Here is a 12,543-nt window from a genome sequence, read left to right on the forward strand (position 1 = left end):
CACACCACACCTTTCATCCTCTAGCTATCTGGCCAAAACAAAAGCATCGCTCACTGTCATCACGCATGGCTGGCAGTGTAGTATAAATTGTAAGGAACTGGTCTTGTAACCTGAAGGTCGCAGGTTTGATTCCTGGGTAGGACAATGCTGTTGTACCCCTTGAGCATTGCCTCAGTACATATCCAGCTGTATAAATGGATACAGTGTAAATTCCATGTAAAAAGCTGTGTTGTATTGCTCTGGATAAGAGCGTCTGCTTCACGCCTGCAATGTAATGTAATGTAATTCCACATAGATATGAGAACTTATGATATTAAGAACACGCCATTCAGTCCATGTCTCAACACGTCAGTTTTTCCACTGTAGAGACAGCAGAGAGAGCACTGTGTCAATCATGGTTGTGAACAGCAGAAATACCCCTAAAAGAAGAAAATCTGATGTCTCTTGACTTCAGTGCAAAATCGACCTCTAAGCAATATCCACCTATTGCCCATTCATGAATTTCACATCAACTGCCAATCTTTTCTGGATATGGAAGCCATTGCAGCCACTTTCTTCCCCTCCACTGAACTGTGCAGCCTGGTTTAGATTTCTGACATTTTCCACTCTACCAGGGTATGGCCGACTGATGGAAAAAAAACCAGGGACACGATCGCAGAGAGCCTTCTCGATATCTCCACTTCTTCTCGATTTGTGCCATGCTACCTTTCTCCAAAAGAGATCCAGGGGATCAGGAACTAAAAAGATTGCTAGAAAGAGTTGGTGAAGATGTAAATCAATGAAAATCATTACTAATCAGCTGACAGGTAATTAGAAGTATAGTTACACTCAATCTGTAAGGGAGAATTAGTAAAAGAGTATATGAACTGGTACTTGTTACGCCTCTGTCCATCTTATCAGCAGATGACCTTTCCCAACACTGAGAACCAGTTTACAGGCTTATGATGTCAACGATGGCTCCCGCCTTTCAAACCTTATCACAAGCAAACAGTCTCTCGCCCTCCCCCCCCCCCCCCCCCCCCAGTTTGCTCTGTGTGTCAGTGATGGTGCTGACACTCATAAAAGAGAGAATCTGTACTAGGTGGCAGTGTTGCACTGCAGGAGTAGCTGAGCCCGACAGACGGCTGCTTCTCTACGGTCTCCTGCTGTCTGAGCCGTGCAGGGGCTGCACCTCGTGTTCTAGGAACACAGCGCACGCAGGGTGTGTGTGTCAACGTTGCTTTGAACAGGCCGACGCATCCCAACGCATCAGTTATCCTCACCGCTTTCTGACTAGCCTGAAGTGAACAAGCGGACCTTCTCACAGAGCAGCAGCTTTAACCTCGTACACAGCTAAGCTGATAGCACTGGTGAGACTGATTACTCTTCCAAACGTTAAACAGCGAGGACCTGACAGTCACTCTCAACACCTGTTGCATGTCATCCACATGTTACACACGTCCTTCTGTGAAGCCAGATTATGGGCAAATGTAAAATTCAGTGCACAGTAAAAAAAAAAAAAAAAAAAAAAAAAAACAGCAACCGTTCTTCTGAATGTATTATTTTTTTCTCCCCTCCTCGTGTGTCACCAGGTTAGGTTGAGAAGACAGAGCGCCTTTTTTTAATTGGACGATCCTAAACACATCGATTGAGTTTCCCCACCGAAGTGGGGAAGCAGGAGAACGGCAGCCTGTATTGTCGTATTGACAGACGTTCACTGGGGTATTGGAGAACGACGGGCTCGTGCACCGTTATGATCGATAAACGAGGTTTTTATACGCTGTGGGTCAGATCTGTAAAGGTCATCGTCGTATTTTGCGCGCGAGCTCCAATCATCACCCGCAAAAAAAAAACGACGATCGTCCCTGTGGACTGACATAAACTACAACATAAAGGTAAATAAAGGTAAATAAATATGACACAGGTGAGCTACCCCTCTATCGAGACGCGACTGAAACGCACCGCGCGCGTGGGGTGCGGGATGAAAAACGAGCAGCTCCTTTTTCGGGAGCTGCAGCGGGACGGGCCCGCGGCGTCGGGCGTGCTGGTAGGTAGCGCTCTCTGTCGCGGAGGGGAGAAAATGGCGAGGTGCACCAAACAGCTGTCCTCTCTCGCCCGCCCGCCCGCCGCCGCACCGCCTCGGGGAGAACGACCCTGACACACTTTCCCCCGCAGAGAGAGCAAACTCACGCACGCCAAAACAGACCTCGGAGCAAAACCGCAGAGACGGCTTACAAAGGCAGGAATAAACTGCTCCGCGGGTAAAGCGGCCATTTTATGCTGTCGTGTCACAGTTAACGCATCGAGCCGTAGATCTTCAGACGGCTACCGCTAACACGTCAGAACAGGACAGATGTGAATCAGAGGCAGTGGCACGAGCAGTAACAGTAGCAGTGATGAATATGCAGGGGTCAAAAGGTGGTTATGTTCCCTTTATCTTCGGAGTGCAAAGTCTGTTTTAACTGACAATCGAGTTTAAATTTTTCATTTTCCTGGCACACGGAGCGCAGGAGGATGATCCTGTCTGACGGCGGGCCGCGGCGTCTCAGAATCCCACCGGAGGGGCGGGGCCTAAGCTGTGCAGGCGCACACTAAAACGAGCACGGCGAAAGGAACAAGGTGTCCGGGCGTACCTTTGGAGTCGTTTCGCTCGGCGTCTCTGAGCGCCTGCACAAAGGCATTCTGGGACGCGTCGAGGGGCCAGCTCCTGTGCAACACCTCGGCCTGGACGATGTACTTGTGGCCCTGTGCGGGGGACAGACAGGAACACAGTAACCCATGGTAACCCCCGCACCCACCCCCCCCACCCCCACCCCACGCCAGGACGATGTACTTGTGGCCCTGTGCGGGGGACAGACAGGAAAACAGTAACCCACGGTAACCCCTGCCCCCTCCCCCCCCCACCCCACGCCAGGACGATGTACTTGTGGCCCTGTGCGGGGGACAGACAGGAAACACAGACACAGTTACCCACAGTAACCAGTGCCCCCCCCCCCCCCCCCCCCACCACCCTATCCGACAGCAGACCTGTTTTGTGAGGACCGCCTCTGTCTCTCGGCTCCGAAACGCGCCGTAAATCTTTCACAGTGAGGGACGAGGCGGCGGCAGTCACAGACACTAATTAACAGCCCGACGCTGACGATCAGAACCAGGATGTAGTCAAGCTGAGTAACAAGCTGAGCAAGAGTCCTTAATGATCTTCACAGAATCTCGTTAAAAAAACACACACACGCTTTCGATACGCGCCGCACATGCAACATCACTGCCGCAAGGAGCGAATATTGATCGACCAGTGATTTACAGACAGACCCCCATTCATCACAGCGGGTTTTGTATAAACGCATTGGCAGTTAGTTAAAATCCAGACTGATAGCACTGAGCGGATCTGATGGGAAAATGGATAATGGCCATCTACTCGTGCACAGTCCAGTGAGCACGCAACGACCTTCATATTTCATAAATCTTTTCAACAATAACAAGCTCGTGGTCTGAATCCGAAAAAAAGACGCCCCCCCCCCCCCCCCCCCCCCAAAAAATGGCAATCATTGGGTCATTTGTTCTCCCATTTGTATGTAAATGCGTATGAACCCCAACAGCCGAGCACAAATCTGAGAGACCAAAAATGGAAAAATCGGAACATTATGGTTGTGCCCGTATGTGTGTGTGTGTGTGTGTGTGTGTGTGTGTGTGTGCACACATGTACGCATGTATGTGGATACATGTGTGTACAAGTGCATATGAATGTGTGTACAGTGTATACATGTGTTTGTTTATACATATCAATATATTGTGGACCGTAAGGGGGGGGATGGGGGATCTGTGTGCAGACAGTATGTTGGGGGGGGGGGGGGGGGGTGGTGTTACTGCTGGAACCGTAAGCGGTGGGGGAGGGGGGGGGTTATCTGTGCGGACAGTAAATGGGGGGTTACTGCTGAAACCGTAAGCGGTGGGGGGGGGGGGGGGGGGGGGGGAGCTTGTTGGGGTGGGGGGGGGGGGGGGGCAGGTTTGACTGGCAGCTCATTTCTTAGCGGTAAGTAGGCGACTCCGGCGTGTGACAGATCGTTAGGGGCGAACAGGGGTATAAGGCTGTGGGGGAGATAAGGCTCTGTTAGCAGGACGGCTTTCGTCAGCCCTCCAGTCGGCCGATCCACTGTTCCCTTTTTCTTTTTTTCTTTTTTTTTTGTTTGTTTGGTGACATCCAAATAACAAAGCGAGTTGGTAACACGGTCACGTTTCCGGCAATGGGCGAAGGAGCAGTTCTCCACCTGGCCACCGGCTAAGGAACCAGTCGTTCGTAGGTTTGAATCCCGCACAGGATGGCAGTGTACTACCTTACCGTCGGGTAAGGTTTGTAGCCTTAAATATATAAGCAAAAATCCAGCTGTGTAAATGGATATTACCGTTGATTGCCACAAAAAAAAACCTTGTAAGTCTACGTTTTGCCATTTTCTTTTATCTCTTTCTTTAAAAAAAAAAAAAAAAGTTCTCATCTAGTTCTATCTACTGTCGGGATTTCGTGACTCACCAGCTAATACACAACGCTGTCGCTGAAAGTTCCATCCTTTCAGGCGGCACCGAAGTCACGCTACTATTTAAAGCCTGTCAGGAGCGAGCTTATGTCAGGTCACCTCAGATATGTGCGTGCGCTCAGACAAGACACAATGAAGGCAAGGCTGTGTGCTGTTTGTGGTGCGTGAGAGAGAGGGAGAGAGAGAGAGAGAGAGAGAGAGAGAGAGAGAGAGAGAGAGAGAGAGACAGAGAGAGAGAGAGAGAGAGGGAGAGAGAGAGAAGGAGAGAGAGAGAGAGGGGGAGAGAGGGAGAGAGACAGAGAGAGAGAGAGGAAGATTCCTGTTATTTTCAAGGACCAAGGTGGCAGGGGGGACTGGAGGGGAAGGGGGACGGGGGGGGGTGGGGGTGGCGGTGGGGTTGGAAATCTTGGCTGTGGATCATTGATCACGTGATACGTCCAAAAACAACCAAACAAATAAATAAATAAATAAATAAATGTTAAAAAAGGGCCTCGAGGCGAAGCGTGTCTCCCTGCAGCCTGCAAGGCACCGGGGCTAATTTGGGGGGCGAGATTAGGGGACAGGTCTCATACCGCCGTCTCCGCGGGCTGCTTGTCGCCGCTCTCCCCCGCCCCCCCGCCCGGGGGAGCGGCTGTCGGCCCCGCGTCTCCCTGGCCGCCGCCGGACCCGCTGCTGTCGCTGGGGGGCGCTACCGAAAAAGAAGCGGAAACCAAAAACACGTCACACGGCGAACACCCACAAGTATTTATAGAGCGCGGGGGCCTGGCTAGCTGCTTGATTGGTTTAGTTTTTTTATGCTTTGTTTCAAAACAAATGGGGGGAGGGGATTTCATGAAGCAGGGTTACCCAGTTAGCTGCATAGCTGCACTGAGTAAAACCCGGGAACACCTCTTTATTCAGTCCATGTTCCAGATTTGGGAGGGTTCTGGGTTTTACTGGAGGTGATCCTGCTTCGTGAAATGCCCCCCCCCCCCCAGGTCTCCAGTTTTAGCGTCGACAGGCAAAGCATGTACTCAGCTCCCACAGACGTGCCAGTCAAAGCCAATCGAGGCAAGTGGACGTTTACCGCGGCTATAAATCAATACAGGCAATGAACAGGGAGCCGGGGGAGGCTAACGACGGACATTATTATATCCCACAACACAATTACACCACAGCCTGGGATACGGGGGAGAATAATGAGGAGGCGGAGCATTCGTGTAAAAAGTAATGAGGAGGCGGGGCATTCGTGTAAAAAGTAATGAGGAGGCGGGGCATATGAGCCAAGGCCGAAGCCTTTACTCCGAGTTAAAAAAAAAAGATTAATGGATAAATGAAGAGTTTTATTTTACTTATGCGACATAAGAGGAGTATGCATGCCATTACTCATAAGCGTCATAAAATATGTATCAAAGGAAAAATGATTCATACCCTCCCCCCCCCCCCCTTCTCATTTAAAAATCATAATCATAAATCATAAATACTCAGGGAATCTCGCGATCTGACTCACGGCCGGGCCGCCCGTCGGATAAGAACCGGAACGCCGGGATCACGACGCTCCCCTTCCCGGTGGCGCCGGCGACCTCCAGCTCACGGTCCAGGACCGCCAGCCGGACGTAGACGCCCGGATTGGACGTCTGGACCTGGACGGTGCTCACGTGGTCCGCCGTCACCTTCACGGAGAACCTGGCGGAACGCGCGGGGACCGACGTTGAGCCGACAGTTTAATTTTAAAAACGGCGAATCTGGCGCCTCTCAGTCTGGCGGTAACGGGCTGGCTGGGCGCTCACCTGCAGAGGACGTTCTTGTCGTTGGGGACGTAGTAATCCCGAAACTCTCGGACGCAAAAGCTGCCCTGCGGAGCATCCCGGCCGAGGGAGGGCAGGAGGTCATGTGACCCGATGAGGCGGAGCCTCCACCGCCCGCCCGGGACAGGCGCGTCTCTGGTGTGGGCCTCGGTGACGAAGGTGTAGCCTCCCTGCGAGCCGTGGTTCAACAAAGCGCTCTCAGACCACGCCCCCCAAATAACACCTCGCCCCCCTCACATCATACCCCACCCCCCGCCTCACACCCCCCCCTCCCCAGCTGACCCCCTCCCCCCCATCTCAGCTCACCCCCCCCCCCCCCCTCCAGAATCACACGCTCAGATCTCAAATAGGAAACCAGCAGGTTTTAATTAATCTGCATTAATGGAGACGCTAAAAATTCCCTCTTTAGAGTGACAGGGCTCCAGACATGGTAAAACAGTTGGAAAACAGACGCGTGGCCAAGGAAACAGAACTCGTTCATCCTTAAAACACTAGGGAAGAAGAAAGAGAGATCAGTCTCGTCTCTTTGAAGTGAAACCTCAAATGCAACATTCCCGTCAGAGGCTACAGTGAAGCTCCGCTCCGTGAAAACAAACTCTGAGGAAGAGGGCGATGAAGAGGCAGGAAGTAACCTGGTTCTGCTCGTACACGTGAGGCTCCACCGTCTGAAAGATCCTTGGCACCTCTTCGCCGCTGTCGTTATCGATGACGTGCAGCACGCAGCCAGGAACCGGAGAGTAGACCTTGGGCACCACCAGCATGTCCTTAGGGACATGAAACACCTCCCTGGACGAGATGACAAGAAAGAGCTTCCACTACAAGAGAGCTAAGAAGGGTAATAATACAACCACGAGGCATTGCTGTAGATCTGGCTGGACCGACTTCTTTAATTGACCTTAATCAATTAGGGGCCAGCTGTAATGAAGCTGGAGTGGTGGAGTTTGTTGGCCCTTTGTTGTCACCTTAAAATCAGCAGTGGACTCCAGTGAGGTGAGGTGGCTGTTTCAGCATTTACTCGATTACTTCAATTGACCTTAATCAATTAATGAGTCTACTTTATTGGGCACAATTGAGTGCTGAGTACAGACAATGACCTCCACGACCAGGTGCACAGGCACCAGGGCTAAAGCAAGGCCGCTGGGGGGTGGGGGGTGGGGGGTCGGGGGCGCTCACCTAAAGACCAGGAACCAGGAATTGCTCGGCTGATCCGGGAATGTCACGGAATAGTCCTTGAACGGAACCCTGGTCTCCTCGTCGCCGTGGCAAGGGTAGTGTTCCGCGGACTTCGGGCTGTTGGAGAAAATGTATCTGCCCGGATACAAAGTGTCAAAAAAAATAAAATAAATAATAATCACCAATCAGAGTTCTCAGTCGTTTCACTGAGTCATAGCTATTGGCCAGATTACACGGCTATGGCCCCTTGTCTTCGGTTTGGCATTAGAAATGATTTATGAGTTTGGCTGCAGTCAGATTTGCCGAAAAATAAAAAAAATAAAAAAATTAGAGAAAGAGGCTGAAAAAACAGATTTTTAATGCTGTATTAAAAGGCGAAAGGGAAAAGAACCGGAACATTCCCACTTAAGCAACGTAACCCCGGGCGATGACTGCTTCACTCTGTGAACACAACCCAGCAGGAAATAGCGTCACTCTGAAATAACCCAACGAGAGGACGTGTCAAAACAAGGGCCTGTTACGAGAGAGGGGCATTTGAGGTGAAGGAAACGAAGGCTAAAACAGTGAGAAATGTGACTGCAAATGGAGGAGAGAGCTTTAGGTATTGGTCAGAAATACCTGACCAATAGGTGACAGCGGAGGAGAGAGCATCAGATGACATTCATAATCATGGCGTATGAATTTATCCACTAATTCACCCGTGAATTTGCTTCTCTAGCGGTGTGGAAACACAGTTCTGCCTCTCCGTGTGGGAGGGCTGGAGCATGCTGTACTGTAGGGGCTCTGAAGACCTTCCCCAATATTAGGAGGAATGCCCTTTTTCTGTGATCCATACTCTTAATAAAGCATAACCCGCCATGTTCAAATACAGAGGTCAAAGGTCACAAATGATGATGTCGAATTTGACACGCGTGAACGTTTGTACAAAAAACAAAACTGCACTAAACGCAGCGAAGGTATCATTTTCACACGGCCCGTTATCACGAACCAATCCCAGAGCTCACCAGCGGGAGCATGAGCCACGTTTTGGGGAAACCACCGCCGCTGCCTCTGCACCAGGTCGCGTTTGTCTGTGGTGCCAGCGGCAGCGGCGGTGGCGGTTTCCCCGAAACGTGGCTCGCGTTCCCGCCGGTGAGCTCCGAAACCCGCGCAGCAGTCTGGGAAGCCCCCCCCCCCCCCCCCCCCCCCGAGACGAGCGGTGGGACCGGCGCGCGCCGTAATTCAGCGCTAAGTAAGACGCGCCACGCCCCCGAGGCGCCGGATTGGCCGGTTATCCGTTCCGCGGGCCAATTTGGAGCGGAGCGGGGAGGATAAACAGCAGATGGTGCGTCAGGGAGCAGAAAGCAGAACGGAGGAAGAGAAAAAAAAGAGAAGAAGAAGAAGCTGATGGAGAAGCAGGGCCAGGAGATACACTCTTATAAAGACAGGCTCGGGCCAGAGCTCGAGCGACATTTTCGTCTATATATCGCGAAAGAAGGCTAATGGGGCAAGTTTGATGCAAAGTGGAGCTTCATACTAAACGTGGTAAAAAAGAAAAAAGAACTGCTTGCATTTGCTTGTCAACCGCGGTCGAAATTCAGGTCAAATGTGTAATTACTGCAGGTCTATGTTGCAATGCCTCATTAAACTGCCTTTGGATATCATGGATAATGCAAAAACAGCGCTAGTGTTCATGTTGTGTGACTGCTGATTTTACAAGTAAATAACAACAAATCTATATGAGTACAGTATAAGAGTATGTGTGTGTGTGCGTGTATGTGTGCGTGTATGTGTCACTGTGTGTGTATGCGTGTGTGTGTGTGTGTGTGTATGTGTATGTGTGCGCGTGTGTGTGTGTGTGTGTGTGTGTGTGTACATGTGTGTGTGTCTGTGTGTGTGTGTGTGTGTGTACATTACCGTTTACCTTAACAAAGACACGGCGTGTTTTTCTGCATTGGGTTCCACAGCTGCCCACAGCTTCTGCAGCGTTTCAGAAACCTTCATATTCTCCTGTGTGCCTGGATGAGAACAGAGAGCTTTTACCACAATAACGCAGGCAAAACACATTATTCGATTTGAGTAAAAACACTTCACTCACACACACACACACACACACACACACACACACACGGTACACTGCATCACACTTAACACCATTCCTGGTTCTGTGAACTGCAGACGGCTTTACTTACAAAACGACTTTTCGGGGGAAATACAATGACAGGGCAATGTCGCAGAAAAAATAAATCTTTCTTAGAAGCAGGCTGACACAGAAGAAGCCAGGCTGACAGTTATAAATCCATTTTAAATGTTTTCATTTTAAATGTGACATGAAGTGTCCTTTATAAATAAAAAAAACGTACCATAATTTATCTCCTGCGTAAAATTGTTGCAAGAATATACCAAGGAATGATGGACAACTGTAACATATCAACTGTCAAAGAATCATTTTGAAAGCGTGAACCGAATTGTAGATTTCGTTAACGCCATTAATTCCAGATCTTCGGCCAATTCTGTGTCGTTGGTTTACATTTACTCACAGCGTGATTCCAGACACAGCGAGTACCTGGCCACTGCAGTACGAAGCGCACAGTTTAAAAAAAAAAAAGAAAAGATAATTTAATTCACTCGTATCCCTTAAGAGGTTACGAATAAAACACTGGCAAAGACAGAGGAGAGAGAGAGAGAGAGAGAGAGAGGGAGAGGGAGAGGGAGAGAGAGAGAGAGAGAGAGAGAGAGAGAGAGAGAGAGGGAGAGAGAGAGAGAGAGAGGGGGAGAGAGAGAGAGAGAGAGAGAGCGAGCGTGCGGGCAGTCTCAGATCGGCCCAGCGTTCTCGCTGCCGGCGAGCCGAGGTCCAGTGAGCTGGGACCGAACACCGCGCTGCAGATTGATTGATTCGGGATGAGACAGATGCCGTAGGCCCCGGCGATAAATAGGGCCTGTGTTCAAGCTCCCTCCCAGAAGTCGTGCCGATCGCGGCTGTCGGGAAATGACGGAGGGGTGGGGGGGGTGGGGGCATGTGGGGGGGTGGGAGGGGGAGGTGCGAGGCCGTGACCTCATTTCGCTCTCCCTGACCTGTCACGGCTAATCGGCGTCACCGAGAGAGATTGACGCCCCCCCCCCCCCGCGACCCGGCGGCGGCGTGGACTGAACATGTTGCCGCGTCAACCCTGGCGGAACTGGCGGTGTGGAATTATTAATAACGGAACATCAGTCTGTGTCAATAGAATCGGAATCAGGACCGCTGCAGCGCTGCACCTCATCACAAACAGTAACCTACTGTACTGATTACGGTACCCTAACCTACTACTGTACCCCAATTACTCTGTAAATCAGCCTTTTCTTAAACTATGGGTGGTGTAGCACACTGTTATCTGCTCTGGTGGGGTTTTGGACCTGGACAAACACACCTTTACCTGTTCTGGTGGTATTTTGGACCTTTACCTGTTCTGCCAGCGTTTTGGACCCTTACCTGCTCTGGTGGCGTTCTGGACCTGGCGGGTGTGAAAGCCTTTCCAGGTAGCCTGCAGCATGGTGGCGGCCATGTTCTCCGTCTCTGTGGGATCTCTGTTTGTCCACGTCTCCGGCGTTTCTGTCGCTGGGCCTGCGTGATGGGGAAAAAGCACACAGACAGAGAGAGAGCGGCTCTCACTGCACCACGAGCCGTTTCACCAGGTCAACCCATAACCCCCCCCCCCCCCCCCCGCCCCCCCAACACCCTGTCAAACCCGCCACGCCCTATATACATGCATTACTATATGCTTGCGAGAGGAAGTGGTGTCACATAGCATCCTCTGCTTCAGAGTGTTCTAAACTGTGGGTCGGGACCCAAAATGGGCAACGGAAGTGTATTAGGTTGGGTCCTGGAGTCTGTAGTCCACTAGGCCATACTAGTATGTGTATTTGAAGGGCCCCGGAAAGGTATTGAATTTTAGAATTTGGGTGCTGATATTAAAGCGTTTAAGATCCAGGGCTCAGTTGCCACAGCGACGGACTCTGGGCTGGCCTCACCTGCACAGGTGTCCTCCCTCCCTCCCTGCCCCAGGGAGGGGTCGCGCGTGAGGGCTCGGAGCGCGTGCACCTCCTCCGGGGCGAGGCCCCGCCCCAGCGCTGAGGTCATCACGTGGAGCAGCCCCTCGTTAAACACCTGCGCAGAAAAGAGCCGGGCGTCGTCATGGAGACCGGCGAGCCTCGTTTCCAGGTTCCATCCCGTCACGTGTAAAAAATATATATATATATTTTTTTTTATGCTGTTTTTTTGGCAGCGTTTCGCATCACAGCACGGACTTCTATCCCAGCCTGTCCCTTCGTTTGGGTTAAAATTTAAAAACGGCTCAAAGGTTCCACACTAATCTCTCAGCAGTTGCTCTTGAATTTCAGATTGATGAGCTGCTGGCTGTGGAATAGTGGAATGGGTAAATGCACAAAAGCACGCCCGACAGCGAGTTATTCATTTTACAGAGCCACACTTTCATAAGAGAGAGCGCGTGCCTCACCTCAAAGTGCCCTTTGACCTCGGGGGAGGCGCGCAGCGAGGGGGGGCAGTGAGCGGAGTCCAGCTCCGCCATGGCTGCCGGAAGTTCCCGCTCGTCGGCGAAGGCGTTCGCCACTCTGCCCAGGGCCCGCAGGATCCCCGCGGCCTGCTCGGTGAAACGCAGGCTCTCCTGGAACAGGGGAGAGGGAAGCCTGTCACCGTGGGCCGAGGTGCTCTCCCCCCCCCCCCCCCCCCCGCACTCCCAGCATCCCTCTTCTTCCCTCGCCGTCGCCATGGGCGACATGCGCGCTCTCTCTCTCACGCGCCCGCCAGTCACCCCTCGGGGTGCGGGGCCCAGATTTTCATACTTTTAAATCATCGCCATGGCAGCGGTGGTTCCCTCCATCTTTCCTCAGCCAATCAGCAGAGTTTCTCCTCGCTGAGGTGTCCAGGCATGTGCGCAGTTTATATTCATAAATGGGATATGACAAGGACAAACAGATCGGCGGGGAGAGAGAGAGACAGAGACAGAGCAAGAGAGAGGAGATTGAGAGAATAAGAGTGAGAGAGGAGAGAGGGAGAGAGGGAGAGAGAAAAAGAAAGTGGGAGAGAGAGAGAGAGA

General features: G+C 51.6%; 1 protein-coding gene across 1 annotated transcript in view; it reads right to left on the reverse strand.

Annotated features, from left to right (window-relative positions):
* Nucleotides 1-12,543, reverse strand: part of adgb (androglobin) — a 53,356-nt gene that overhangs the window by 11,341 nt on the left and 29,472 nt on the right. The window contains exons 21-30 of the mRNA XM_035424099.1: nucleotides 11,944-12,111; nucleotides 11,459-11,594; nucleotides 10,920-11,051; nucleotides 9,372-9,465; nucleotides 7,469-7,603; nucleotides 6,928-7,081; nucleotides 6,278-6,465; nucleotides 5,998-6,173; nucleotides 5,081-5,196; nucleotides 2,613-2,724 (exon numbers count right to left, since the gene is read on the reverse strand). Of these exons, the coding sequence (XP_035279990.1) occupies nucleotides 2,613-2,724; nucleotides 5,081-5,196; nucleotides 5,998-6,173; nucleotides 6,278-6,465; nucleotides 6,928-7,081; nucleotides 7,469-7,603; nucleotides 9,372-9,465; nucleotides 10,920-11,051; nucleotides 11,459-11,594; nucleotides 11,944-12,111 (1,411 nt within the window). The remainder of the gene's footprint in view (nucleotides 1-2,612; nucleotides 2,725-5,080; nucleotides 5,197-5,997; nucleotides 6,174-6,277; nucleotides 6,466-6,927; nucleotides 7,082-7,468; nucleotides 7,604-9,371; nucleotides 9,466-10,919; nucleotides 11,052-11,458; nucleotides 11,595-11,943; nucleotides 12,112-12,543) is intronic.

Source organism: Anguilla anguilla, chromosome 6 (assembly GCF_013347855.1).
Source record: "Anguilla anguilla isolate fAngAng1 chromosome 6, fAngAng1.pri, whole genome shotgun sequence".
Classification (NCBI taxonomy): Eukaryota; Metazoa; Chordata; class Actinopteri; order Anguilliformes; family Anguillidae; genus Anguilla; species Anguilla anguilla.